Source organism: Drosophila grimshawi, unplaced genomic scaffold (assembly GCF_018153295.1).
Source record: "Drosophila grimshawi isolate 15287-2541.00 unplaced genomic scaffold, ASM1815329v1 contig_44, whole genome shotgun sequence".
NCBI classification, from domain to species: domain Eukaryota; kingdom Metazoa; phylum Arthropoda; class Insecta; order Diptera; family Drosophilidae; genus Drosophila; species Drosophila grimshawi.
Genome location: NW_025063240.1, coordinates 13,361,100 through 13,385,746, shown reverse-complemented (window position 1 = coordinate 13,385,746; position 24,647 = coordinate 13,361,100). Strand labels below are relative to the sequence as shown.

The 24,647-nt window shown below is 39.1% G+C and overlaps 1 protein-coding gene across 2 annotated transcripts; it reads left to right on the top strand.

Moving 5' to 3' along the window:
- Positions 1-21,773, top strand: LOC6558125 (probable serine/threonine-protein kinase nek3). Of its 2 annotated transcripts, none has more exons than XM_032743038.1 (6): positions 1-372; positions 17,718-17,801; positions 17,924-18,122; positions 19,028-19,179; positions 19,282-20,208; positions 20,333-21,773. In XM_032743038.1, the coding sequence occupies exons 1-6, from the start codon at positions 253-255 to the stop codon at positions 21,638-21,640; spliced, it is 2,790 nt and encodes a 929-aa protein (XP_032598929.1). In that variant the 5' UTR covers positions 1-252; the 3' UTR covers positions 21,641-21,773. The 2 variants fall into 2 exon arrangements, with proteins under 2 accessions (XP_032598929.1, XP_032598928.1); XM_032743037.1 differs by having other exon boundaries at positions 17,924-18,128.
- The last annotated feature ends 2,874 nt before the right edge of the window (positions 21,774-24,647 follow it).

The window sequence follows — 24,647 nt, the reverse complement described above, 5'->3', positions numbered from 1 at the left end:
GCATCAGCATCAGTAGTGACAGGAACAGCAGCAACCGCAGCATCATCCACGTCCAACACAGAAATCGAACAGCTGCAGCAGGCGCTGCTCGACAAGCAAACACAGCTGTACGCATTGGAGACAGCCTGTCTGCGTGAATCGGAGCGCCAATTGGAGCTGGAGGATAGCGTGATTGCGTGGCAGGATAAGTACGATCGATTGTACGAGTCGCACAAGCGTGTCCAAAAAGTCAATCAGACCCTGGAGGATAAGATGCTCAAGCTCGTCGATCGCAACACAAATGAGCGGGCTCAGCTCACCAGTGATGTGGCCACGCTCAGCGTTCGATTGGCCCAGGCCAACTTCAACATTGCCAAGCTGCAAAGGGAAATTGTAAGTACAATCTTTAATGAACTATATATATATATTTATTCATCAAGATATAGTTTTCTTAAATATTTAATGATACTAAGTAATTCAACGCGCAAAAGTTGATTAAATGTGTATAATCTATTTATAAGTTGTTCCTAATTTTGTGTGTTAAATCGATTGTTCAATGAGTAATCAAAGTGTTTTCAAGCTACGTTTTATAACTGACTTGATTTTGAAAGAATATCTTAATGAATTGATCGATAAACCCTCAAACTATATTTATATATATTTCGTACACCTAGAATTCCACAAAAAAAAGAAATCGTTAGGTTAAAGCTGAAAAATGTGTTTAGATTTGCATATTTGATTCGGTTTTTATCCCCCATTACTTATGTTACAAGTAGAAAATAAATGTGTGGCAATATCCGTAAGGATGCATTTCTCATTCTTTGTCAATTAGTGCAGTGTACAAAAAGCTTTTACACTTTTCAACAAGAGGCACGAGTTTGGCTTACGCTCAGCTCCCGTAAGGCTAGTCAACTAATTGGCAGCCAACTTTTTGGGGTGGTTTGGGCTGCATCATTTTGATAGCTGGCTGTAACTTTAAGCCGCTGAAAGTCGCTTAGTAGAGCTAAACAAATGCAAGGCGCCAAAGCGTTAAAAACTAGAAACTTTTCCAATTCACTTTGTTTTCTGCATTATTTTTTTATTATTTTTATTTGCTTTAACAAGCTTTTGTATAAATTTTTTGAAAAATATCTACGCGAAAAGTTTTCAATTAAGGCGAACAGTAAAATGCCATCGGGCCGAAATGCACTCCAGCTTTCAAGGGGAAATGAATGAGGTGATGGGCTGGGAGAAGCCTCTAGGAAGCCTTTTAACGCACTTTACTGCATCTAAGCTGGTTGACTGTCGAGGTGTTTCGTCCGGGCTATCGGCCATGTTGCCCACAATTAGTTACCCAAGGGAATCGAGAAAGTTAAGGCAACGGTTAATGTTGCAAACAAAGATGGGGACAGACAATCGCAACAAAAAACAAACCCAAGGCGTTAGATTTATTAACTTCTGCTATTGTCCTTTGGCCAAAGTATTTGCGAAAAGTAATACTTAAAGCGAGAATTTCCACCTGGGTCCATTGTACTTTTTGGCCAGCTTTTGCATTTGTTTAACAGCTGCGAATGCATTGGGTATTTTAAGCAGTATCCTGAATAAACAATGGGTCTACTCGATGTGTGCGCTAATTTTGTTACATCTCAGTCAGCTGTCATATTTATTTTTGTCACATCTGCAGGACCATAAGATGTCAGCTGTTATCATACTTATTGTGCTTACTGTAATAGCCCATATGAGCATAGTATTATTGCCTTTTGACTTTACCAAATCGATGGACTACAGCTTGTGGGCAGCTGAAATGACGTGGATTTATTTCGTTTCTTGGCAAGCGTGTATGGATTTTCGCTGATTGCAGTTTATGCTTTACTGTTGGTTTTCGGTTTGTTTTCTTTCTTTCTTTTTATTGTTGTTTTCGTCGTCTGCCCGCTGTTTCGTTTGAGTTTGGGGGGTACTGCCGACAATGTCAATAACCTTTTGCCGCTTACATGCTTTCCTCCCACCCACTTGGCCGGATGAAAAATCAGCACTTGGTCATGGACTGTCGCTGCGTCACGTGCCACAGCGAATTCTCTCTCTCTCTCTCTCTCTCTCTCTCTCTCTCTCTGTATCTTTGCAGCCATCTCTTTTTGGCTCTCTGTGTAGTATACGGCATCCTGCTTACGCTATCTGCATCCTGTATACCTTTGGCATGCCTTGGCCATGGTTCGTTAATCTGGCGCTGGCTTTTTGCATGATAGCTTGGCATTTCCGTTGCAAAACACTTAGCCGTATGCCGTAGTCCGTACTCGGTAGTCCGTCGTACGTCGTACGCCCGTAGTTTGTGGGTCTGTGTCCTGTAATCGTTTGCCATCCTTGACTGTTGTTGTCGGCTGTTATTGTTTACTGCCAACGTTGTATGCAAAAGCGATTGCGTCCTCAAGCACTTGACTGTGTAATACCCTGGATTTCGTTGTGTTGGGTATTCTTTTGTATTCTAAAATGGAAAAGGTATACCTATGTTTTATGACTTAAATACTTATTGATAAAAATAATATATAAAATATAATTCTTGTTGGCGGAAGTATAACTTAAATTAGCATTTTTGGCATCTTAAATTATTAGAATATGCCAATTATTGGCTTATTTTAGTGGATAGATAATACTTAACTATTAAGCAATAAAATTCACTATTAAAACATATTTCAAATCGAAGTCAAAATTGATTTACTCGAAGCTTTCATCTACTGCAAAAAGAGTACATTCCTCTTTCTCTCCCTTGAGCTAATGGGTATGGTTTCACTGGCTGTTATGCCACATCCTCTCTCTGGCTCGTTCGAATATTTGAACCGTTCATGCTACACCACAATTTGATGCAGATGCCGTAGCCAGGGCGTCATCCATTGAAATTCCCACTTGCATTAAATGCCGAGTAATTGTAAATATGATGCGGCATTCACAGGTTCCCCGAGCGCTGCAATTGGAGCAGATAAAATGCAAAGCGGAGCGGAGCACACACAGTTCACGTGGCAATCGCTATACTGACTCCCAGCTGGCTTTGAGCCTTTAAGGTGTTGTATTCTTTGGTTTTTTGTTCTTTTTTTTTTGTTGTTTTTTTGTTTTCTAGCCCAAAAGAGTGTAATTAATGTTTCGTACCTGGCGGCAGGTGCTTTGAGTAATCGCGTTGTTCACTTCTCAACTCAAGACATTTTTAGTCCATTGTGAGTTCTACTTCAATGAGTTTTCGCCAAGAACTTTTGGAACCTCTTGTGCAACGGTGCGTATAAGTGATTGCATACTAGAACTGCTCCTGTTCGCCACAATTCGAGACGAATCCTCAAGTTTACTCTAGGCTTAGGCCACTGCTGTTGCTTCTGGCTGCTTGTTTTGGGCCTGTGTGCTTAATTTCTTAAAAGTTATTTACATATTTGCCTGATGTGGTTTGCCAACTAAGCGAAGGAGTCTTAGTTGTCGCTTGTGGGCATGTGGGTGTGACAGGATCTCTCCACCTTCTTGTTGACTGATGGTTTAAGAGTGCTGACAGGATGTTGGCCGGGAATTTGAGAGCTGACGGGCAGAATGCTATTTTAGACAAACATTTTTGCGTCGAATTAGCTCAATCTAAGAATAGTCAAACAATGGAATGGATTCTAATTGAAATAAAACGTACTGTTCCTTCTGTGGCTTCAAACTTGAAATCTGATCTGTTTGCAGTTAACGGAAGTATATTAAGAACAATACTATCTTTATTACTTGCAATCATATATATAGAACTATTTGAAGATTTCATATTTATTCCATATAATCCTAAATATTTACCCGAGCCCGAGTTCTCAATACACTGCCCAGGAAGTTTATAAAGCCTCTCACCAATTCGCTATCATAAAAATCTGAACAATGTCGACGCTCGAAGCCGAAAACCCAATTAAACCAAAGCAAACAAATGTTGAACATTCAAAGCTCACCTAATCCCACTGAATGCGCCTTGTTTTTAATTTCCTTGCACAAACATTGAAATTTTTCCGGTTGCATGTCAAATGATGAAAAACAACAACAGAGTCGGAAAATATGTGGCCGAAATGCACGCAAAAAAAAAACAGAGAACTAAACTCAACCCTAGCAAAGTTGAAATATTCGAGAGAGGGAGAGAGAGAGAGAGAGAAGAGGAGTGTGTGAGAGAGAGGGAGAGAACAATTGTTCAATATTACAGCAATAACGGTGCGGAAAATCGGAACTCTGAGCTGATGTTCGCTTCACGATATGAATCGTTCATATTTTCCTGTTTGCCTTTTGCAGCTGGTGAAATAAAAAAATGTTGGGCAATCAGAGGAAAAAAATATTTTAAAATTTAAAAAAAAGATGAGAAGAAAATGAAAAAAAAAAGCGGTGCAAAATGAAAAAGCAGCTCAAGTAAATAAAACCAAGGCAACCATGCGGCACACACACACACAGCAACACACACACACACCAACTTACAGACACACACAACTTGATGTACATTCGACCAAAGTTCTGGTCTATAAATGTCTACCTATACGCACACATTTGCATATCGCAAACACATACAAACACACACACACACACAAAGACAAAGATAGATAGCGGCCATTGTTTTGTGGCTCCACTTTTTTTTTTATTATGCTACAGTCTTTACTCGCTAAGGATATAATGACTGTGTTATTTACTATGTAACGCCTGGGGAAAAATGACTTTGATGTCCCATGGCTTAACATATCCCTTTCCAGCTCGATTCGGTTGCGTTTTATTGGTGTGATAACTTTTTTTATTGACCATCACTGCGTTTTGACATTGCAAATAAAAAAAAGTTGGAAACATGTTTGAAAAAAATTGTGTCTTTATGGTTATATTTGTCCTTAAAAAACCACTAAAAATAAAATATAAATAATAATTCTACTTGAAAAAGTTGTTAGAGTATTCGCAATTCGTTGGTGTCATTTCAACTGGTGCACTTTTTATGCCTTTTTCCCTTTTAAGTGGCAGACTGTTGCTTTTTTGGCTCCTTTGTTGGGGAAACGGACATGGGCGGCATTTCATTTCAGTCTAACAAATCGATATTTTAAGCATTTTAATGTCTGCGCCAAGCGCAAAATGTTGGCGCCAGCTTCACAGCACAGAGACCGTGACTGCGACCAGGGTTGAGTGTTCATGTACATGTCCATGCTCATGCCCGTTTCCGTATCCGTAGTCGTGTCCGCCTTAATCGTAGTACCTATATAAATATATATATATATATATATATATATATGCTACACTCTAATGATCCAAATAACCACCCAAAGCCTGGAAACATGTGCACCTCATATTTTTCTGCAATTAGCCTTAATTTAGTGTATCAATCATGATAAAAGCAACAGCAAAAATAAGGCGACTTCACTTATTTTTAGAGTGCTGCTCGAAACTGTTGAGCTTAATATGCACGTATATTTTTAGACACAGCTCGCATAGATAGCTCCCAGACCACCTCACCAACCCCCCATCCTCCCACAAAATGCAGGTTGTGTGTGTGTTTAGTTGAAGGAGCATTTAAGCTGCGGCAGGCAGCGGCAGGCAGACTGTGGTCCCACTGAGATTTGGACTGTTAAGTGGGGTCAAGTGTGGGTTGACTGTATGTTTTGCATGCCAAGAACAGAAGAGTTTAGTTGCGGCACAGGGTTGGCTGAGAAGGGGTGGTTGCGGTAAATTAATGGCAGACAAGAGTGAAAACATTGGGGCACATTTAATATGAATGTTGCCAATTTCAGTTTAAAAGCAGCCAATAATGTGCTTTGTATTTACCAATGTAGAGTGTGTTATAAAAACGAGGGAGTAGCTACTATAAATATTTATAGAGAGCTGAAGGGTAAATCTAACGGCCAATTTTAAAATAGAGTGCTATCTGAAAAGCTGAAAAAAACCACAACTTAAGCCATGATTAAAAATTCATTTCAAATTGACTTTTGTCGATTTTTTTTGGGGAATTCGCATAGACAGCAGCAAAAACAGTTAAGTTTCGAATTTTTAGCAGATAACAGAATTCGATTCGATTAATAGGAAACTCTGACCACGGATGATATTGACAACAGTTCAGTTCCATTGGAATCCATTCTATTTTTGATGTACTGTCATCTCCCCTCCCACCCTACCGCTTCATAGCCAATAGAGAAACCTGGCTGCCGGCCGAATCGAGAGCCTAAAAGCAATCAGTGCGAATTTGACTGCTGTTGTTGGTGTTCTTAGTTGATGCACACAAAATACAAAATACAAACATCAAAATTGTACAGCGTTTGGCGAACAATTTTAGATTTTGTTTGCTCTACTGAAAGCTGAAACCTAAACAAAATGTTGAAAATGAAAAAAAATATACACAAATATGTATCTATGAGTTTTACAGCTGTGTGAGTGTGGCATTAGTGCAGCTTATAACGCAGCCACATAAAACTTTAATATGCCCGTCGCGTCGAGTTATGTTCAGAGTTGCAGACCCTCAAGTGCACTCCGTGTATGCATAGGTGTGTGTGTGTGTGTGTGTGTGAGTGGCTGCTGCTACTCCTGCTGCAGTTATGCAATTTTCATTTTGAAGTTTTCCGTTGTGGCTTAAAAGGACTAAGGACAAGTTGGGGAGTTGAAATGAGTTTCATGGTGCGCGCCATTAGCTGGCAGCTTTTTTAATTTGCAATATGGGTAACACTTTTCTGTTTTTCTTTCTTCTCTCCCACTGTCTCGCGCTCTCCCGCCTCTCTCTCTCTCTCTCTCTCTCTTTCTCTTAAATCGAGTGTTAAGAGAAGTTTGAGAAAGAACAATGAAGCACACATCCGTTTACAGTTTGTGCCATTTGTCATGCTTAACGCGGCGTATGCGTTATATTTTTTGCATATTCCACCTTTTAGTTCGAATATACATAAATATATATATATCACATATATGTATTTTTTTGAACTTGATATATGCACATTCAAGTGCCACACAGTTACACGTCAGCCACGCAAATCAGCAATATATCATTTGTCTAGCTCTTCCGCTTTGTCTTCTCCCCACTCGCAACATCTTTCCAACTGGCTGATATTAAGTGGCATGCAAAAACTCAACGTCAGTCAGGCAGAAGAGAACTGGAGGCAACAGCTTGGCGAATGCAGCCTAGTGAACAGAGTTTCGTCTTATCGTTTCTCTATCGTAACGTATTTTTTGTTGTCTTATACTTTTATATTAGTTTCCTGGCAGTGGTTTGCCTTCTTGTTCGGCACGATTCACCACCACATCCATATCCACATCCACGTCCATGTTCACATCCGCGTCCTCACGTTCCCTCTTGTCTTGTATTTATTATGCAACACAAAGTATGGCAAATCATTTACATAAATCAATCTCTGGCGCCGCACTCGAAACAGCAAAAAGTAAACCTTAAGTCACAGCCCAAGTGTCCGTGCTGAGTGCCCCATATTCGAGTGTCCACGCTGGTTGTGTTGGGGGCACAAACACCATTCGGGGCTTAAGTGCCATTTGTAACGCACAAGTTGCAAATGCTTTTATCACTCGCAAATCTTGCAGCTCTTTGACTTATTATAACTTTTTGAAATGGGCATAGAGTAGTTCAAGACTTTGAAACTTCACAAAATAAATTTCGGGCTTCTCGTTTAAATGAGATCATACCTAGCCATAAGCGAACTAGTTGACAAATAGTATAGTTAAAAAAAAGCAGCAAAAGTTGATTTCTCAATTTTGAGTCAGCTAACTAATCATTTGTTGGCTTGAATTCTATGCGATTTTTGCTGCTACCTGAGTAAAATCAAATTCACCTGCCAGTAGTATAAGCGATAGAGACACAAAGTAGAATTTTATTTTGTATATAAAAGATTGCAGAGCTTGCCTATAAAAGGAAGTTCCCCAAAAAAATCATTTAAATTCACTTTTTAGACTAAATGTCAGCATGGAGTAGACGAAGCAGTTCTTGTATTGATTAAACAAAAATTGTCGATGTGAAAAATGCACATAGACGAACTAATAATGCAGCTAAAATAATTGAAATATTGTTGATAAAACTTACTTAGATTTATATTTTGTTGATCAGTTTTAATAATCGAATCAATTTTGACCTGTTCGTTTGCCTTTTCAGTTAAAGTTTTATCGATATAAATAGATTTCTGTTAGCAATAAAAGCCACAATTTTAAAATATACTGTAAGACCTTTAGTAAGTTCGGCTAAGATACACAGAATTTGTTGCGTAAAACATATTTTGATGTGGAAAAAATACACAAGTATGTAAATGCGTAATCTGCACTCGTTATGCCCTTGTATATCATACGTGGCAAATCCATTACACACACTTTGATATTTATGGATTTTTATTTTGCATTGTTGCACTTAGTCGTTATACAAATTTATTAGCCTGCTGGGAACAGTGGAGCTGGATTTGACCTCGACTTACATTTTTCTACACTTTCCGCTTTTATCTGCCACAGCTCACATTGTGCATACGCCGAGTTGCACGTGCGGATTGTGCAACATTTTGAAGCGCACCGCTGACTGTTCTTATTGTTGTTGTACTCATAAAACTTCTCAGGGCTGTACCTGCTGTTTGCTGTTGTTGCCCAGGCTTAACTTTGTTGTTTGCACCAGGATGACTGTTCTCGTTTGCAGCCGCTACTTTTACTTTGTGCACATTATCACCTTGCTGAGCAGTTTGTGAGCAACAACCACAAAAACTAAACCAACAACTTTATTCGATCTTCTCAGCCACAGCGAAATATAACAGCTGATATATACAAAATGCTGGTGAAATAGTTTTGGCTGCACTTTAAGTACTTTCGAGCACACATTTGCAACACCTTTAGTTGGCCTTTTAGCAACAAACAGTTATCAGTCCCTAACAATGCCCACACTCCTTGGCCAACCTTTTTTGCAGCCCTTGGCAGCAGCTGGCAACTCTGGAGCTCCAAAAATTTTCCTTTGCGGGTGGCTTTCAACTTTTCTAAGACACCCCAAAAAAGTTGGCCTTTTTTTTTTTTGTTGTTTGGGGCTGGTGCTTTTTTGGTTTTGGCATCGCTTTTAGTGGCGCAAGTGTTGCCAGTTGTTAATGTTGTTGTTGTAGGTGTTGTTTTGTATTCGTTGCTGCTGTTGCCGTTGCTGCCGTTGCCGTTGCCTATGTCTTTGTGGTGGTTGTTGTCGCTTGGGCTGCCAACATTGTTGCGACGCGTCGTTTATTTAACTAAAATTGAAATATATATTAAATTAGGCAAAAAAGGTGACAGCAAAGGGATGAGAATTTAAGTGCCACATAGAAAGATTCGCTCGAAAGTTAAGAGTTTATAATGTCTTTGAAAACTATATAATGAGTGAAAAATTAAGCTATCAAATTTACAACTAGCGAACTTCATCTTTTCTATTTTAGTCCCATTTTTGAAAGTTCTCCATAAATTTCAAATTAATAAATGATCATTTCTATTAAAATATACATAAAATAAGCTCGACCACTTACTTGCCTTAAGAAAAGTGAGACTTTAAATCGAAATAAATCGTTAATTTATTGCTCTGCCTAAGCTGTTAAGTGTTGTCTCTTTAACTAAATCCGTTGAAGTGCTGCAAATAACACATATTTAAATCACTTGCTTTAAAACATGGCCTAAAGTGCTTTCGTCGGTTTTGCCTAATTCATTGATTTATTTAATATGTATTTGTGTACATCTTGCAATCACAATCTTCCACTCGATTTATTGGCAACCTTTCACTTGCTGCAGTTACAATTTGCATAAGTTATTAGCTAATCTCATCCTTTTATCACTTCCAGCAACAACACTTTATACTAATTGCAGCAAACACTCAAACACACTCAAACACACACACATACACACACGCACACACACACACAAACACACACATATATTTGCTTTCATTGTTTTGGTTTTGGCATTTTGTTGTTTCCATGTTTCGCATTTGAGTCTGACACGCAAATAAATTTATTTCTACCCCAGCTAAAAATCAAATGATGTACCCCCAACCACCCCCCCCCCCCCCGCCCTACTGTTACCCGACATGTTTTTGTGGCGTTTTACTTGTAACATTGCGTATACGCCTTCGGTTCGTAATTACTGGGAAGTAAACGCACGATTTTCGTAACAAGCCAACATTTCTGTATGTGCCTCCCCCCGTCTCTCCCCCCTCTCCATCCACTGCGTTGCTTTGCCTGGTTTGTTGCTGTAAATCATAAATTGCTGTTGCTGGTTGGTTGACTTGCATTGTTTTGGCATTTGGCGCCAACTGGCTGGTTGATTCATCGCCAGGCATCAGCTATCAAGCATATCAGCCTTCAGTGCCCCACTCATTGCCTCCTGCCTCCGGCGTCCTGTGTCCTCTGTCCTCTGTCGCTGTGTCGCACGTTTCGCTTACGCAACGTGACCACCCACTGCCAATGTTGTTCTCATTTGATTGAAACGCATTTTTATGAAAATCTCCTTTATTCTTTTTTATCGATCCGTTCATTTTAATTTTTCGTGATTTTCCACAAACACAACAGTGTGTGTGTGTGTGTGTGTGTGTGTGTGTGTGTGTCCCTGATTGCTCTCTGATGTATATTACATTCTCCTGTGGCAACGTCTGCAGTTGCTTTTGTCGGTTGTCTGGTTGTCCTGTGTGCTGCTGCTTTATGACCTGATGTCAGCTGCGCTTTCATGCAAATATATTGTCCCCTTTTAATTAAAACACAAGCCTTAAATTAGTGGACACACATACACCGACAATCATGTACATGATACTCTATATATGTATATATGTTGCCTTTAAATTGCTTAAGTTTTAGTTTTTCATGTGGCCCTTTTTATAAAGTCATTTTGCTGATGCTGTCACAATATTTGCTCTCTGTTCGAGACATCTGACATTTACATTTTTCTGCTTGTTCTTTGGTCAACACATTGAAATTTGCAATTTACTTGGCTTTAAGAAAGTTTGTGGCTGCTCCTGCTGCACGAACCCATACTACCTCGACCCACATAGTACACACACAGATACACACGTATTCAAGCCGTAAACAAGTTGGCCACCTCCCCCGACAGCCACAGAACATGTTTGATGTGTAATTTCTGCAGGTGCTCATTAAAAATAATTACATCTGCTTTGGGCCAAGAAAATACCAAATGGCGAAAAGGCAGCGAAGCCGACAGGTGAAGAAACTGGAACTGAGTTTCCTTTTCTCTTTCTCTTATTATTTTGTATATGTTTTTTTTTTTTGTTTTTGTGTGTTCGCGATAAAATGTAGATGGCTGGCCCATTTATTTTCTATTTACACGCTGTAAACAAGCCGAGAGCGTGCAAGCCAAACAAATAAAGGACTCAAATTGTTTCCCCATAGTGCTGTATATTTGAAATGAGATACACCATTTAGTTATCGAACTTTAGAGTTCTTTTAGTAAACGGAATAAACAAACGTTTTCTATACAGGTATTCGTCTTTCAACGTTTTTATTGGCAGCAAAAAAAGGAAGAGTCCTTTCCTCTCTGTAATTTGACATTTTTAGCAGCAGCTGCAATCGATTAAAGTGCCACACACGAGTCAATCGAATCGATGGAAACGTTTTAATTCCAACCAAAATAGTATTTACTGAATTCAATTTACTTGTGCACTGTTCAGAAGACGACAATTTGTTTTGGTTTGCCATTTAGCAATCGATTGTCGTGAACCTTGAGACAACAATTTGCAAAAGTCTTTTTAAATAATTAAACGAATGCAAAATTTGCAAAAGGCATTCATGTTGGCCACAATACAAATGTCGTATTCAAAGGATTTCAGCTTGACATTCTGTGGCTAAACTTCAATAACTAAAATAAATAAATCAGAGCGTGGAGTCTACACACACACACACACACACATATATACACATACATGTGGTGTATCTTGGGGTGTCTTTGTGTGGACAAAAAATAAGAAGAAGTAGAAAACTTCCGCACTTTAGACAAGTGTACAGTTAGTCTGAAATTGTCTGAACTTTGATATCAAACTGAAAGCAGCCCTCATAAGGCAGAGCACAACAAACGCCAACACACACACAACACACACACACGCACACAGAAACACACACGCACACTCACAACTATATTTATGACCATTTTCATGATTGACCGACTTGCACACACAATTTCAATGGGACATGGGCTTGGGGTTGGGGTTGGGATTGTGTGTTTGAATGGTTGTGGGACTATAATATATGGGTATTGCCCAGCTTTCATTCTGAATGTGCGTGATGAATAAATGATGCGCCTTGGAAGTTTCAATGATTTGCCTTAGTTTCGCTTGACCATGCATTGCTTATCCCACAAAGACACCCACATCAAATGGTTTTGGTTTGTGAAAATTATGGAAATGCCAGTGACATAAAGTCAAATAATCTACACACAAACATATACATAATATTCAGTCATACTAATATAAATTCTCTTCAAATCTCTTACAATTCACAACTCATAATAATGAGCTTTAAATAAGCGCAAGAATTGTTATTGCAGGCAGTACAAATAAACATGAAGCAAATGAAACAGACAAGCATCCAAAATTTGCAGATTTAAGTCAACTATATTTGAATCGGTATTTCAATTCATGCTTATCCTGGGATGATGACAAAATATTCTATCTAAAGTTGAATTTAATAAAAATATAAGTATTTTTGGATTTGAAGTTTTGTTGGGATAATTACAAATGAATATACTTGAAATTTAAATACTAAATGTTAAAATGCTAATAACTATTCTCAAGGGTATTTTGTAGTTGTTCTAATTTCTGCCTGGCCTTTCTTTCTTTTTTTTTTTGTTTTTGGCAAGCTTTCTATTTTTTAGTTTTTTGTTTTCTTGTTGCTCTGACTTATAGCCTCAATTGCCATGTGTCGCATATTTGTTGCTGCTATGCTGGAAATAAAAATGTAAATTCTAAATTTTCTACGCACAAGCGCACATTATTAGACCCCAGCCCCCTTTCTGGAACCCATCCGCATCTGTCCGTCGACCATTTTTATTTGCTTTTGGCATTAGACAACACACCGACTCCCTGCTCCCCAACCATCAACGCTATATATTTATTGCGTGTCCTGCATGAATACACACACTGAGAGAGAGAGCGGTAGACAGAGAGAGAGAGAGAGAGAGAGATAGCTTACAGAGCATTTCGGCTTCTGCAGTCAATATGACTTTTGTCCTGCCTGTCGAAACATTTCTAATTTTGGAAAATATGTGTAGATCGGATAACACATCCCCATATCCAAAACCCTTCACAGCCGTGTTGTTTGTGTCAAGTTTGGGGTTAGTTTGTGTTACTCATACAAATATATGCGCAATTTTATGTATTTAATGCAGTGCCAAATGCTTAACTTGGCAAACACACACACACGCACACACATTGAAATGGACTTGGGCCAATGTTTACATTTATGCTAATTTTGGGGCAAATCAAAGTGGTGCTTTGCTGTATTTGCCATGTTGGCATTCCTCCTCAAAGTTGTTGTTGTTATTCTTGTTTTGCAAAACTTAACCCGCAAAATGCAACAAATTTGATGTGTGGCAATCGGATTAAGACGATCAGTATGATATTTCTATCTATCTCTCTCTCTCTCTCTATCCCTTTTGTAGATTAGCCGCATACATCAGCATATCAGATGCAGCAGTTTAACAGTAATGCAGCTAATGGCATATCCTTCAAGAGCATCTAAATGTCCAAGGCACATAAATTACATGCAGATTCACTTTACATTTTGCCTGACTGCTGCGTTTGCAAAGCTTTTGAGCTACTAATTAGATTCAGAATACATTCCCTCTATCCTCGAGCCTCTACCTTCTCTCTCTCTCTCTCTCTCAGTCTCAGTCTCAGTCTCAGTCTCATTCTCATTCACCTTCCGCTGCTATGCGCATAACTACCTGGCAGCATTCCCTTGCCGTAGCTTAACTTAATTTACTATGCAATTATGTTGTTTTGTCGTTGTGCAAAATTAATTTTCTTCTGATGATTTAGTTGGCATTTGTGGTTTTGATTTTGCGGTTGAGTGGCTTTTAAAGGGACTTTGTAGTACAGGCCGTCGAATGGACATCAGAAAAAACTTAATTAGCGCATTATATTATGCATACGTCATGTACGCCCATGTACACTGGATTGAAAGGGTGGCAAATCTGTGAGAACCGCTCACATGCAATGCCATTTAAGTGTATATAGAAATATGTGGGCCATGTCGCGGAAAATACTACCATATATATATATATATATATACATCTATATGAATTCAGCACTGTCACGTTAATTTAATGTGTCCCCAATTACAGTTTAACTCTCACCTGGGTTTATGCGTGGCGCTTTTCAGAATTACACAGAGCTTGACAGCAGCAATAAATGCCGAGTTGTATTATTAAATATCTTAATAAAAACCATTCATTCTATGAGTTCTGTAGCAAAAGTAATGAAAAGAAAATTCAATAGCAAAGTTTCTATGAAATTTGCTGTCGAAACAAATTATACAATTTCTAAACATCTGAAAAATACCAATTATTAAGTGCTATTTGTGGCAATCTAAAGAACTCGACAGGAACAAATCAAATAGCTGCTTTTGAAAAGCAATCAAGGGCAACAGCTCATTTCGGAGTGCGCAGAAACCGCTTGAGAATTCAAAGCGCACACAGCATGGAAATTGCTTGTGGCGTGGCTTCTGTGTGCCTTTGGTTTTTTTTTGTTTTGCTAGAAAACAAGGTGTTTTTCCGAGTTCTTATTGATTTTCCCCTTCAATTGGCGGAGCGTTAATCAGTGACTAAAACTCAACTATTCCAGAATATCACAATATTTACACTCTGCATAAACATCGACTTGCATGTCAACGTTTCTATTAGTAAAACTCGAACTACGACAACACACAACAAACAAAACGCAAACCTATCCCCCCCACCACTCCCCTACTCCCCTCATGTGTGCACCCTTTCATTTCCTATGGAGGCAAAAACATATGTACCTTGGTGTGGTTCCCTATTTTGCTTGTGGTCAGTTGGTCCTTGGTCAGCAAACAAGCGTGAAATTGCACAGCAGTCGTGTTGGACTGCAAAAAGAGAGAGAGAGAGGGGAAAGCAGCACATAGAGAAAGAGAGAGTGATGGAGAGGGGAAAAGAAATTGTGTTGGGGCAACAAGCAGCTCGCAAAAGGCAATCAAACTTGCGGCTTATGAATGTGAATTCCCTTTCCCTACTTTCTTTCCCTACCACATAATCGAACACATCGTGCTTTAGCTTTATTTGCATGCCAGATGCATTTTCGACACACACACGCACACACACACACACAGACAGAATCCTGCAGGCTTTTCCAATTACTGGGCTATTGATGTTTGATTAGGCCAAGTATTTTAAACGGCTATTTTGGTTGATAGTCTTTAACAGCTGCTGCAGCTGCAGGGAATTTTGATATTCAAATTAAATGAATACAAGACTCGCTAATGATTCAATTATCCTTATTACTTTGCCTTGTGCAAACACAGCACAAACACACACACAATTCAAATATTTATATACACACATATATATATATATATATATATATATATAGCCCAGCGCTTGGGCTTAATTAAAACCGATTCGAATCGATAACCAGTCGCAGCACGTTTTAAATTTAGCGCAATTGCACTTTGCAGTGCAGGCTCGGCAGAGTGCTTGCCTGCCAGCCAGCCTGCCTGCCAGCCTGCCTGCCAGTGGGTGGCAGCCCCAACGGTCGAGTTCATTAAAGAGTGTAAAGTTGAACAATTTATGTGCATCATGTGCCGAGCGTACGTTGCACGTTATTCAGCCTGAATTGATTGCGGCTGTCCTTGTGCCTGCCACATTCTCTGCAGCAATGCTGTAAATATCATCACTGCAGATCCGGATATATTTTGGCTTGGTCAAAGATTTGCCCATCAATACGACGCGGCATTTGTTGCCAAACATTTCTATGGAAAAATTGCAACACTCTATTGGCACTGGCACGACAACCGTAGTTTCTCCCACCTGCCACTAGAACTGGCTGCAAAAAGTAAATTTCGCCACGTGCATATTTACAGAGGACACGTTCAATTGCATTTAATTTCAGTGCAGTCAATTGCAAATAAATGTGTATGATAAAATGCGGTCATCATTTTTGCGCTTTTGATGCAATTTATTATGGCAAGAATGCGTTCAAGCAGATTCTCATTAAATTATAAGCCGCTGGCAAACAACAACTATAAACAAACAAATAAAAGCAACTGTGAATGCATTTAAATTAAACATTTAACCGATTTTGGTATGGGTTGCTTTATACTCCTTTTTGCAATATTACAATATTAATTATCAGTTTAAAATGAGGTTGAAGCGCAAATATTTTATCAATTCAATTAATTCATCAACTTATTTAATCTCTTTTATAGATTAAATATATGTCAAGACCTTTTCGACAATTTAAGACTTGCAACTATTGAAAATTATACGCGTAACATATCAAGACAGCTTTTCTCACATTAAATCGATTAAATTTCATTAAATTATTAAAACTCTTCGATTTAATTTGAAACTCTTTCATGTGCTGTCAATCAGTATACATTCAATTATCGCAGCTAATTTGAAAAGCATTTAATGCTCACGCTGCTGTTGGGCCACTTTGCCATGCTCTCCGAAGGGATATATATATATATATATATATGGATATATATATATATATATGGAATGCAATCCTATTACGGCAACTGGCACTTTGCCGTTTGGAGTGTGTTTTTCATTTCCATTGCATGCACTTTTTATACCCATTTTTTGTCTGTTAAAAAACTGCCAGAAAAAAAGGGGAGTAAAAGAAGAGGCGCATAAAATGCAAGCGGCAGCATTTGGCAGCTTTGCGCCGCGATGCGGCGTGAAAATGTACGGGAAAACCGAAGCGAAACCGAACACAAGCAATAAGCAGCAACAAAATAATAAAAAATAAAAAAAAATACAAGAAAGTGTGGTGGGAAATGCCTGCACGCTTTTTGTTTCACTGCATGTGCATATGTATGTGGGTCAGCAATGCAGTAGAACTGATTCTGTTGCAGTAATACCCTGTGATTTGATGACATTTGATGACAGGTTCGTCACTCGTGTTGAGAGCGCTGCTTTTATTATTGTGAAATCTGAGCTTGAGCAGTGCAAGGGAAAAGAAACTAAAGTGTTTTTCCATAGTCTATTTTGTTAGTTTGCTATTTTGAGTTGGACTTAGAGCAGACTGCAGGTATTTTATTGTCGAGCACTGTTGACGTTTAGTTGCAGTTTCTGTTGTTTAACAAGTTCGAGTGCAGCGCATTTGTACAATTTAAAAGCCATCTAAGCTTGTGTTCATATGCGAGTGTGTGTGTCTGTGTGAAAACAAAACCAAATGGGAGTGAAAGGAACTTTTGAGGCTGTCGCTGACACCAAAAATGGAAACACTGAAAACCAACAGCAAAAAGTTTGTTTAACAATGTGTAAAGAAGCTGAGAAATGGTTACAACAGCAAATGGACGGGAACTATAGAGGGACGTCTGTGTACGGAGGGCAGATAGGGATTCAGAATGTGCTGGATGAAGGGAGGGGGCATGTTAAAAAGCGACAGCAAACATATTTGACATTTGCATACGAAAAGTGTCAAAAGGGGAGCTCACAAACACTAACACACATGAGACCACAACTTCCGTAACGCTCTTATCTTTTAGTATTGTTGTCTATCTCTCTGACTCTCTCTCTCTCTCTCTTACACACACTCGCACTCTCACTCACTCACTCTCTCTCTCCTGCTCTGTTTATGTCTTTTGTAGGAACGTTACAAGGCCGACATTAGTCTTGCCATACAATTGCTGCAGTGCAAGCCGGACAGCTTTGTGCCACAGAAGGTGTCCTCGGTAAGTGTTGCGTCAGCGCTCCTTAACTATTCATCATTTCCAAATTTATGAACACACATAAACAACTATATATGTATGTGTATTTGTATTTGTATATATCTTCATCACTTAATGTGTGTTAGCTGCCAATTGACATTCAGTCCAAGGTGTCGGCTTATATGCGCTTGGAGACCAATTCACATTCGGATTCGGAGTGTAGCAATAGTGGTGTTGGCATTGCCACAACGGCTTCCTATAAAGTGCTTCCGGTCTCGGACTCGCCACCGCCGGCGCCCTGCCCCTTTCCACCAACCGCCATGGTGTATTCGATGCGGGGACTTGGTAAGTGTCAGTAGACCATGTTGATTTTATTATTTTGCTTTTGATTCGTTTATTTAATTTGCTTACTTCATATTTTCTTTGCTTAGCAATTGAATTTTATTTCTCTATATATTTATTTCATAGTCCATAACGTGTTTCCTGTGGAAAATGGACAATATAAATATACATTTTTCTTTTAGATATTTCATTTAATTCACTCATCATTCAGATCACATATATTCATATATTTCCCAGCAGCATTTTTGGCATTTATTATTCTTCATTTTTATGAATATTTTATGAGATTTTTATGCAAATTTGTTCGCTTTAATTGCTTTCATTTTCATTTTATTTGTCGTAGTTTAAGTTACAGCTCAAATTTACTGTAAATAATTTGATTTGATGTATTTTTTTTGTTTGTTTGTTTGCTTGCTTTGTCTGACTGTGTTTTAAAATATTTATTTGCATTTATATTTTCTGATTGCTGAAGTTATAGGCAATATTTGGTTAGGAATTAGTGCAATAAATGAACGCTTGGTATTCTCAAATAATTGATGAATAATTGAACTTTGAAATGCAATCAATTTGTTTAATCAACAAAGTTCTTGCAGTCACCCATAAATATATCCGAATTTGATTTAATAATCATTGAAACAATGTTGCAAACAAAACTGAATGCGAGCACTAAAAAGACAATGGAATTAAAACGTTAAACGTTATTAATAAACTAAAAATTTAAATCATAATTGAAATTTTATGAGCAGTTGCTATGGGGGGAAAAAAAACAATTTAAAAGAATTCCTATAAAATATATATATAAGAAACTTAAACAACACTTCGCACACATAAAAAGAAAAACATTAAAATAAAATTCTCATTTCAAGCTATTGACTAAGGTTCTTTTATCTTTACTTGGCAATAAACAGACGCCGCTAATGGCAATTCCAGCAATGCACAACAGCAACAAACAGCACCAGCGAACAACAACAACAACAACAACAACAATAATAATAATAATAATAGCAACAACAATAACAACAACACAAGCAGCAGCAGCAATAACAGCACCAAGGATGCGGTCAACAATAATAAGAACCACAACAACAACAACAACCACAACCATAACAACGGCAACAACAAATTCAACTCCAGCCAGTCGCTCAATGGCCAACAAACGAAGACAAACGCTGATCCTGATATGATATCTCCAACAGTAATGGCCAAGTTTCTGGAGGATGAACTCAAAGTGAACGATGTAAAGCATTGCGATACGTGCCAGTGCACCAAACAGGATCTGACTGTCTTGGCGGATGTATCGCGTTCCTATTCGGTGGCGACACAAACACCACATGCCCTCGGAGCCGGCTCAACTCTGCCAAACGAGCCACTAACGCAGCTCTGTCTGCGATGTAATAGCAATCTGAACTCCCCGTCACGCACGAATAGTCCTTATATGATGAAGCTGGTCAAGTCGAGCGATTCTGTCATCTCGGAGACAAAGAGCTCCGTCTCCGATCTGAACGACATGGATAAACTGTTTACGCCGCCCAAGAAGGATGATCTCATGGTTAATCCCATACTGGGTCATCACAGGCTGTGCGAGAGAACTACGGGGCAGGCCTCCACCCTGATGTATCCGACCACACATCTGGGTGCCTATGGTGCGGAGAAGTATCTGCTGGAGACAAGCAATCTGGGTCAGCTGCGGCATGGAGCTGCTTCGCAGCATCGTCGCTTTGTGGATGGAGGCGGCACAGCGCTGCAGCTGCTCAACAAATTTGAGGCAACAACAGTTGCACCCGATCTGGAGCTGGAGGACGAGATCAGTAAGCCACTGCTAGCGGGCATATCACAGGCCAATCTGCTGGAAACGGAGCAGCAGCCGAGCATGCAGATCGCCAAGCCGGAGGATGTCTGTGAACCGCAGCCAGCGAAGATAACAACTGCGGCAGTTGCCGCCACTGCCACTGTGGCACCAACAACTGGTTCTCAGCTCAAGTCAACCAACTCGGGCAGCGTCCAGAGTCTGTGGAGCAACAAGACGAGCAGCTGCGAGGGCGCCAAAATGTTTGAGACCTTCAATCGAAATCTCATCAAGACCATTAAGGTGGGTAAAAGATTGTACAGTGCTCACTTGGTAAATGGAACTTTAAGAAACTATGTTTAAAACTAGAAACTAGAATCCTCTCCAGACTTGTAATAACAAATCTCTCAAATCTCCCTTTTGGCAGGCGGAGAATCCCAAGAATCGTGGTCCACGCCTCTGTGCGATGCGCATCCAGCAGAATGGCCAAAGCAACATACTGCTGGACAATCTGGAGTCCATAGAGACACATGTGCCGGTGATCTATAAGCGAAGGGAGCGACTGCTGGACGAGGAGCTAAACGATGGCAAGGACATCATCACATCCAAGGAGAGCAATGCGGCGGCTGCCGTTGAGGCCTGGCAAGGCCCTGCAACGCCGCTGGAGAATGTGGCACTGCAGCCCGTGCTGGAGCCACAAGTGGAGGCAAAAGAGACTGAAAAGAGCGTCCAAATGGATGACGGCAACAAGACAGCGGCAGCAGTGGAAGCTGAGGCCGGACCAGTGGGAGTGGTTGCTGCAGCGGGACCAACTGCAGCAGCCACCGTTGCCGTCTCCCCCAAACACTCGGCCAACTCGAGTTCGCTGAGCGATGCGATTGATTACCAGGAGAGCGTAATGCTCCGCCGACAGCAACTAAATCGAGTTGCGGAGTGGGTGCAGCACAATACACAGCAGTTGGAGCAGCGGGCGCTGCAGCCACCTGCACTGCCCACGGATTCCAATTCGGGCACGGAGCGTCAATCGTCGTACTCCACACTCGATCGCATGGACTCCATATCCATTGAGAAACTAAGCATGGATTCGGGCTACAAGACAACGCCCCAACAGCTGACCAATGGCTATGCGGATGCGGGCAAATCCACGGAGGATTCACTGTCACCCAAGACGGACATCACGAGCAACTCACTGCCGGAGCCGACGCCCAGCCAGAAGGGTGCCGCTGCTGTGGCAGCAGCGAATGTGGTGACCAAAAAAGCAGAGCTCTGCACCACCTATTATAGACGCACCACACGCTCCGGTTTGCCAGTGGCCTACACCACCACCACCACGACGACGACGACAATGATTGCTCCCGGCTCGGAATCGCAGCGATGCTCCACCTCATCGGGATCACCGGCGCTGCAGTGCCCCGAACAGCCCACGTGTGATATACTCAACTATAAATACTATCCCAATGATACGGACAAGACGCGATCCGTGCAGGCGGAGCTGCACACAACCACCCAGCATGTGGACATCGCCCAGATGGAGTACAATGTGAAGCAGTTTCTGCTCAAGCAGAACGAATGGTCCATGCGAGCATCCGAGTCCGCCTCGGGCGGCACAGTACTGCGGCACACGCGTGTCCTCGGACCAGGGGTGGGGGAGAGGGTGCGCATGGCAACGCCGGGTGGCGCTGTGGCAGCCGCGCCCAGCGCCCTGGCACCGCACAGAACTGAAACGAATTTATAAGCGAATCCCCCGAAAAGAAAACACATGAGTCTAAAACCAAAATTGTATTCTAGTCTAGCGCAAAAGTTTAGTAAGGGAACGGCAATGCTTATAAGGAGTAAAAATAAACTAGTTAATGTACGATAAACATATACATACATATATATATATATATATATATATAAATATAATACTAAATAACTACATTCTAAGCTAGCGAAGATGCTTCTAACAATGCAGCTACATAATGGGAAACATGGCGTAAAGAAAATACTTGAAAATTCTTGAAATTCATAAATAAAATAAAAACACTTCTCGAGTCTTCCTGCATCTGTATAAACTGTATAAAGCTATATAGAGATCACATTCCCAACTTTATCAAATGATTTCACAGCTTTCTATGTCTTCCTCTTCCCTATGCTTTCTCCCAGCTCTTCTCAATGCCACAAAATCCCATTGCTAGTCCAAACATATATATACACATACATATATATATGTATATATGTATATATTTCAATGCATATGATTATTCCATATGATATTCCAAATTTCGCATTACCTTTTGGTGTCTGCATGTTAATCAATCCACTTAATATATATATATATATATATATACATATATATCTGCCTAGGCTATATAACGATATTATGCTATAACAAAAATCGATTGATATGTATTTGATAAGCGCATTATATTTTCTAGATTCCAATTGTGCAATATTTGTTATTAGCGAGAAACAAAAAATACCAACCAAAAACAAAACAAAAAATGAAACGAATTTTTATTTTTATAAAATGCGACCAAAACATATGAAAATCCAAGCAAAACAAAACATACACGAGAAAAAAAACCTATTCTAGAGTTTTTATATTAAGTTGAAAGAAATTCCGCACGGTTGAAAACTCAAAAAAAAAAAAAAAACAAAAAAAAAACAAAAACAAAAGCCGCCAGGAACCTGCCTAAATGTTAGCTTCTATACGATTAAGCAGCCCGCTCTATAACTAACCTATATACACGATGTACTGTACCTTCTTAGTAACAATTTTGCAGCAACTGTACTCATTCCTGCCCATTAGATGACCTTCATACCACAGACTATATACTCGATACACACGATATATACACACACACACACACACATATTTATATATATATATCATATAGAGACAATGTAATCTTCAGCTAAATTAGCGTATGCATTGCTATATATATATAAACGTATCTGAACCGACATATTCACACACACATATTCATATACAAACATACAGACACGAGCACACATTAATTATACACGACCGACATACAAATAAATGGCTTCAAATTCTCTACCGGATCGTTTTCTATATATATGTATATATATATATAGATATATACATGCGTAATCCCTCCCAGTATCAAAATCAAAATCAAAATTAAAATGCCTATTTACTCGTCTATTTACAAGCATAACATACAAAAACATAACATGCATACTTACAAACCTATATATCTCGATATATATACATACATCTACATATATATATATATATATATTCATTTACCATGTATACACTGAGCGAAATGCTAAATGGAAACGCTTTAATACTGTTATGTTTGGCCTAATTCTAAACGTTTAATTAGATACAAATTTCTCATATAAACCGAAATCTATTACTCTATACTCAACAAATCAGCCTGATCAGAGCTATGTATGCTTAAGATCAGCCAAGAAATAAATAAAATGTGTTCTTGATCAGCTGTGCACCTATCATTATAATAACTTATTAACTATAAACCTATGCAGCTAAGTTTGTGAATCAAAAAGAAAAAAGAAAAAAAAAGAAATGAAGAAGAAAAGAAGAGTAACAAAGAAAAGAAAAACAAAAAGACTTAAAAATGTTCTTCGAAAGACACTCAAACCAAACAACACAATCAAAACTAACATATTCAGAACTCACATCAAATCATAAATACTCAAAGCACATCACTCACTCAAAACTATCCAAAACTAACCTCTTTGCTACCCCTAAATCGCTGCTCAAAAACATTTTCCAAATTTTCGCTTCGTCGCAAACTTGAGTAAGTCAAAGGAAATCCCTTAAGAAAGCAATAGAACACTGCCCGTCCCACCCCTCTCCCAAACACACACCTCCCCTCCACAGTCACCTCATTAAGCTACGCAATGTAAGTTTAAGTAGACTTATTTCAAATCAATTTTCGAGCTCAAAGTACTTTATAAAGGCAGCTTAAGTGTAACATTTACGATTATTAGCGAAAACTATGTAAAATGAAATGGAATTTCAACAAAAAAAATAAAAATAAAAACAAAAACAATAAACAAATATTTGGGCATAAGATTTTTCCTCCAAACAAGAAGAAGAACAAGAACAACAACAGCTGCAATACCTATCGAAGTGCATAGTTTTTAAGAGTTTTTTGCCGAGTTTCATTTTTCCCCCTTAGCCTTATAAAAATATGAGTGTACATTTTTGCCCCTAGGTTGAGATATAACAATTTTTGAGCTATCGAACCACCTTAATGTGTAACAACTAAATAATAATAAAAAACCAAAAAAAAACTAATTAAATAAATATGAGATAATTTTTTGAAAAGATTGTTTTTCTTTCTGTTTGTCATTTGAGTTGGAAGTGGAAAGTGGATGGTATGCTTGAGTTGGGTACATCATAAAATCAAAAGGTTATAATTGACTTCTTGGCATTCTTGTAGATATATATATATATATGAGATATGGTAAAAATAAAAGAAAAAGTTAAGAAAAAGTCAGCATTTTTTATATATTATGTTATCGTGTTTTGTTTTTCTTTTTTATTAAATATAAATTCCTGCGAAAATGAAATAAATAATTTGTTTGCATGCACTTAAACAACTATGGGAAAGTATTTGTTCTCTTTATCTCTCTATCTTCGTCTCTTGTGTTTTAGCATTCGAAAAATGGCGACAAAATGGCTTCAGTCAGTGTCCGACAACTCCTCCGCTTCTAAATAGTAAAATTTGAGATGCAAAAATGGATGGGTTTTGTTTTGTTTT